Genomic DNA, 6663 nt, shown 5'->3' on the forward strand with positions numbered 1-6663 from the left:
TATGTGTTTGTTTTTAGCATTATCACCAGCACTATGGCCACCATCACAAACAACTAACAAAAGTAAACCATGATTACCAAATGGTTGAAGAATTAAGGTTGAGGTTGGGTACCATCAGCAGCAATCTTGAGCAGATCCACTGGCTTCACATCATGGTGAGCAGCAACGACAACGACATAGTTGAATTGAGCATTGAGCATCTTGTCACAGGCATCATCCACTAAAACATCCGCTTGGTCAGTATATTCTTCAAAATCAGAAAGCTGGATACTACCTTTGGTTGCAAGCTCCTTGAGGAACAGACATCGCTCATGTTGCCTCGATGCAAAAATTATGCCAGCAAGATAATCACTTAGCTCCTTGCTATCCACCAACTGCTTACAGACGTAAGGAATCACCTCTAAAATTACTCGTTTGTAGTCATACCTAAGAACCTCATTCCTCCCCCTTTCAGCCTCTAGATTTACACCCATCTCTGTCAAACCTTCCCTACCCTGCCTTTCTAACGTCTGCAACCTTGTGATCTCATCCCTTGCTGCTTTTAGATCTTCCTCCAAAGAGGGGGTCATCAGGATCTAACACTGCAATTGCTTGATAAGCTCGACATTAGAAGAGTTAACAAGCTTTAAACCATGGGCTTTAGTCTCTAATGCTACTACATCATCCCTAGACTTCTCATAACGCAGGAGCAACAGATGATGCATCACTGCACACTTGTAATTCTGAATGGCACATTCCTCCATAAATCTCTGGGGATCAGCAAAAGCAGATTCAAGCTCATCAGAAACAAGACTAGCCAACTTGGCATGACATGTGGCAGCAGTGGGGATGATAGACAAAGGCTCTGCAAATAAAGAAAGCGCAAATTGAATAATAGAAACCAAAAGGAAAAAAGATGGGTAATAAGCATACAAAGGACAGGAGGAAGAAAAGAATACCTGAAATGGTATTTTCATCCGAAGCTTCACAGTGACCAGAATCATTAGCATCATCAAGAGATAATTTGGCTTTCTTGAAAGGAGGGGATTGATCAATTTCTCTCTTCATCTTAGACACCTTTAAACGTTTGGAGGCCCTAAGCTGAATCCTCTTTTCAGGAGGAGAATCAGGCAGGGCATCCACATCCACCGTTTAATGATCTGAAGCAACTTGAGTTTTACCCTGATCCTTGGGGAAATCTAATGAAGCAGTAGCCGACTTGAGTTTGCTCTGAATCTCTGAATTTCCAGTAACAGAAGGGGAACCGACATTCTTCACAATGGTGGTAGCAGCACAAGCAGCAATCGTCATCTCCTTCACACAAAAATTCTTTAAAACATTCCTCAAGGCCATCTCTGCAAAAGAACAAGTGCAAATAAGCATAGCACAACATGCACAAAAATTATAAAATCCTAAAAATTAGATTTAACCTACCTCTGTTCCCAAATAAGAATACTGGATTCTTTGTTCCTTTCTCCTAAGAAGGGGACATTCCAAGCTTAAAAAGAACAGAATCAGGATAAGTTGAAGCAATGATAGGATGAAGACAAATTCTACTGAAAAGTGGAAGATCTTTCGCACCCTCAGGCACAGGATCCCTAAATTCCTTGGGGATTTCTTGATTCTTTGAGTCAAAAAGGGAAGGGTAATCAGCAGGAAAGAAGAAATCTTTCTTCATAAAAACGAACTTGTTCTTCCACCCTCGAATCTCAGAACATTGAGAAGAAAAACAGATAGGGGTATCAGAGATTCTACCACCATTCTTTCGATGCTTACCAACGGTTAACCAATTACCAGCATCACAAAGATTGAAAAACAAGGGAATCAACCGACGGTTGATCACCATAACCCCTGCATATAACCTCGAAGGCCATGACCTTCTTAGTTGCTAAAGGGTGGAAGATGGAAAGATGCACTTTAAAATGATTTAAAACGTCAAGATAGAAATGAGAAACAGGGATTCTAACATTGCATTCAGTAAAAATTTGGTAATAAACACCAACATTACCGTTTGGGGGTTGGAGAATCGTTTTACCAGATTCCGGTGAAATAATATCACCATCAGACAAACCTAGGGTTTCTATCAGTTGAGCACAATGATCAAAAGTAACAGATGAAAAGGTAGATCGAAGGCCTTGCTTCACCATTCAACAAAAATCAAAGAAAGAAAAAGATGAAAGAAGAAGGATGAATACCTGATTTCGAAAGAACAACAAGTGTTTTCACCGGTAGAAGAATGGAGAAACTAAGTTTGAAATAAGAGAAAATAAAAACTTAAATCAATGCAATTAAATCCTGCAGCGTAACTGTCCAATCAGCCTGCAAAATCATCAGCGTCGAAAGGAAATAGACCAAAATGCCCTGATGTAATGACTCAACCCGATATCCAATCGAATACGCAGCAAAAGATTTTTTTTTTATTTCAGAAGGGTGCGCGGCGCGCAACCCTTTAGGTGCGTGGCGCGCACAATGCCTGACAGCCTCTGTCCGGATTTTCTAAATTTTGATTAAAGATCTCTCACTTCCCGACACTTTTAGACGAAACGCTTTTCACAACACATTATAATAAACAAGACTAACACGTTCCAATAATAAAACGAGTTTTACGACACTGGGCCCACGTCGGCCGTTTTACGACTTTCGTACAAAATACAAGTTTCAATCCCAATTTACACTTAGACGAGTTATGACTCTATAACCCAACCCGATACCAAGAGCATAATCCCGGGGACTACCAAATCCCCAATCCGCGTCCGCATATCCAAAAGCTACCCCATCGAGCTCAAGCGCTCCTACGCAACTAGTCTAACAACTAGCTAGCCTCATAACAAAATACCTGAAAAAGGTAAACAACGAGAGGGGTAAGCATAAAGCTTAGTGAATGCAATAATTATACATATACATATCTAATATACCTACTTGCAGTCACTTACACACATACCGCATACATGCTAGCAATATAATTAGCAACCATCTCAAGTATAAGGCTAATAACCTCCATTATAGCAAGCTAGTATAACCAATAGCATATACTCAAACAATATAATATGCTACACTACAACACATACACAAATCATATGGTTAACCATTCTCGCGTCATGGTGCTACCGGATCTTTGGTTCACACCATACGCATCTGTTATGATGCTACCGGCTCTTTGGTTCACATCACAACCCGAGTCATACTCGCGCTAAAGTGCTACCAGCTCTTTGGTTCACACTCTAACAACTCGTGCCGTAGTGCTACCGGCTCTTTGGTTCACACTACAACACACGTACTATGACGCTACCGGCTCTTTGGTTCACATCATAGCACAATCGCACATACTATGGCACTACCTGCTCTTTGTTTCATACCATAGCATACAAATAAATACATTATATACATACATATATAATCATTCCACTCACCTTGGAATGCCCGTACAAGTCATGTATAACATGATCTTCGTCCTCAAATCCGAGCAAGTAACCACCTATATCACACATAGGTACAATATACACATAAATAACCATTCTCTAAAAGAGAATCTGACACAAACTTCCCTTATCCGAGGGATCACACCTTGCTCGCCAAATCCCGCCCATTTAACACCTAATGGACACAAACCAATTACCACTTCGGGTGGTAATTCAAACCAACACAACAAAGTACAATTTAACCCAAATCATACTTTACACCAATTAGACCAAACCAAGGTCTTAACACTAAATTACTACTTAGGTAGTAATCATTTCAAACACCGATTACACCAAAACCCCAACACGTGCAATATTGACCCATATTGCTTTTGACCACGTTTGACTTATGTTAAAATATCACTTTAACCCCAAAATTACTTCTCGCGAGTAACTACTTCCAAAAACATTATTTAACACTTAACAAAAGCGTTTATCATCCATTTAATCCAAATTAGTGTCGTCATCAATTTTGACCCAATTCAAATTACCCATTTTGACCAAAGTCATAAAACGCCCAAAATCACTAACGACTAGTGATTATATTTCCAAAACACCAATTAATACCTAAATCAAGTATTTACATACTTGATACACCAAAAATTGACTCAAAACCCATTTTGACACCAAACCAAAACATCAATTTTGACTAGCAAAACTTGTTCTTAAGAACATCAAAGTCACTAACAACCTTTCAATCTAGAGCTTTAACTCCCAAACCAAGACAAATACTTCCAAATTCATCATCAAACTCTAAACCCACAATAATCGGGTTCACTTACACTAGCAATACAACAAAACCCCCAATTTCATGAGAAATGGGGCTTATAACCCTAACTAGCTCAAACCCCAAACATGAACAAGAATCATAAAAAACAAAATTCGGAGTTAGAACTTACCAACACTACCAAAATGTAGCCGTGAACGAGGTGAACAACCTTAACTCTTGTACCTTAACTCGAGTCACCCTCCTTCTTCTCCAAATGGAGCATTCCCACTCTAAAACTCTTCCTCTCTCTAGGGTTTGAAGATGAGAGAGTTGTGGATGTGAAAGTGATCCATAATTGGATCCAAATCTTCCAATAAGGCTACAGATCCATCCTCAAGTGAAAAGACCAAAAAGCCCCTCATTTAACTCAAAATAGAAAAAGGCAGAAAACTGTCCCAGGTGAGGTGCGCGGCGCGCACCCTTGAATGTGTGCGGCGCGCACAAGGGTCTAAACAGATTCTGAAGTTCAGGGACTGATTTTGACAAATCCTGATTCTGATGTAAATTCTGAAAATGCATAAGTGTTTGGTAAACCTTTTGTGGAGCTTTCTGGTGCACACATTTTCTGACACCTTCAGGAACATTTCCTGACGCACAAAATTCAGGGTGTTACACCCGAAATAGAGAAAGATGGACCAAAGATTCTCTAGGGGTAAATGGGTAATTCTGCTAAAGACATAAATTATAGCGGCTAAAGAGATGTCTAATCAAAAGATTAACATTTAAATAAAGCCCATTGCATTTCCCAAAAATGCAAAAATAAATAAAATTACAAATCCTAACTAAAATATGATTATAATCATATGACAAAAAATGATAATATACAAAAAGGATTACACAATATATCCTAACAAAATCATTACGAAATCAAGCAAAAAATGCAAAGCGAAAATAAAATGTATTACTGAAGGTTGTTTCAATAAATCAAATGAAACATAGAGGAGCCAATGGAGTTTAACTTCACGAAGCAAATTTAGCAATATACTCTGTAAATTTAAACTGGGGGCTTGATAGTGTACCCAATATCTCGAGTAAATTCCATAAGGCATAAAACAATTGCCCGAAGGCAATTGGCAACGAAGACATCCTAGGTATCAATACCAAAGGACTGCCGCTACATCACATGACTACATGGAACAAAGAGATATGGAAAATATTCCCTACAAACAGTATCCGACGCCACCAAGGTAAAAGAGGAAGGCATCTATATGACTTTCCTTGAGCACTGTAGCACCGTCACCCATTTATAGAAAGTTCACTAACATCTCCAAAGTCACCTTGGAGACTGGTCAAGACTTCGAAACCAGGGACCAGCTCCCTAATAACACTATAAAAAGAGATGTTTATCCCATCATAAGGGCATCTCATCAATCACTCACACATCAAAACACAAGGAACTCAATACAATGGTAGAAAATACCTTCGAGGCGTAAAGTGAGATCATAATCCCACTACATTCGGGGAACCGCCACCAAATAATAAAAACATCTCCCACACCCTTAATCATAGCTAATCACACTCTAACCCATCATTAATTCATGAGTCAACCGAATCCTAATCAACATTAGGATTACGCCAAAAAGGTGTACAAACATGGGGTATATAATCTTTTATTTATTTACTACTGGATTTTTTATAAAAATTTCATTTATGATATGAGATGATGATGAACTCTGATGACCTGATTTTCATTTGGTCAATCAGGGATACAACAATACCTATGGTGACATTGATTGTGGGTGGGAACTTATTGAAAGGTAGACTTTATCATAAAATTTCACACTCTTACATTCGGTATCTTGATCTTGAAACATAATGGATGTAAATATTTGCAAGTCTGAGAGGGTCAGGTATCTCGTTGACACTTGTGTTTGGGATAATAGCAGTTCGGTATGTATTCTTGCCACTTTTTGGTATTTTAATGGTGAAAGGTGCGCTTCACCTGGGTTTAGTACATCCAGATCCTCTCTATGTTTTCGTTCTTCTGTTACAGTTTGCACTGCCTCCAGCCATGAACACTGGTATATGATGTTTAGATATATGGTTGTTATTAACGATAAATATTCTTGATTATGTTGTTCCCTTATTGTACTCCTATATTTTAGATATTCTATTGTATCTTTTCTTATTCTCCAAGATTGTAAGCATTATATATATCAATGAAATATATCCCACAATATGTGGTAAATTAAATTCCTTATATGGTATCAGCCAAATAACTCGATCCCCTTCCCCTCCTGAAATGTCCCGTTCATATACAATATAAAGAATTCACAATAGTTGATTACATCGCGAGGTACTTGACCTCTATATGATACATTTTACAAACATTGCATTCGTTTTTAAAAGACAAACTTTATTTACATCAAAAGTTGAGGCAAGCATACTATTTCATAATACCTCCAACTATAATTGACTTAATAATAATCTTGATGAACTCGACGACTCGAATGCAAC

The 6663-nt window shown here is 38.4% G+C and overlaps 1 protein-coding gene across 1 annotated transcript in view; it reads left to right on the top strand.

Annotated features, from left to right (window-relative positions):
* LOC139863904 (protein PIN-LIKES 3-like) overlaps nucleotides 1-6235 on the top strand; it is a 231987-nt gene extending 225752 nt beyond the window's left edge. Inside the window, exons 10-11 of the mRNA XM_071852507.1 lie at nucleotides 5911-5963; nucleotides 6051-6235. Of these exons, the coding sequence (XP_071708608.1) occupies nucleotides 5911-5963; nucleotides 6051-6235 (238 nt within the window). The remainder of the gene's footprint in view (nucleotides 1-5910; nucleotides 5964-6050) is intronic.
* The last annotated feature ends 428 nt before the right edge of the window (nucleotides 6236-6663 follow it).

Source organism: Rutidosis leptorrhynchoides, chromosome 8 (assembly GCF_046630445.1).
Source record: "Rutidosis leptorrhynchoides isolate AG116_Rl617_1_P2 chromosome 8, CSIRO_AGI_Rlap_v1, whole genome shotgun sequence".
NCBI classification, from domain to species: domain Eukaryota; kingdom Viridiplantae; phylum Streptophyta; class Magnoliopsida; order Asterales; family Asteraceae; genus Rutidosis; species Rutidosis leptorrhynchoides.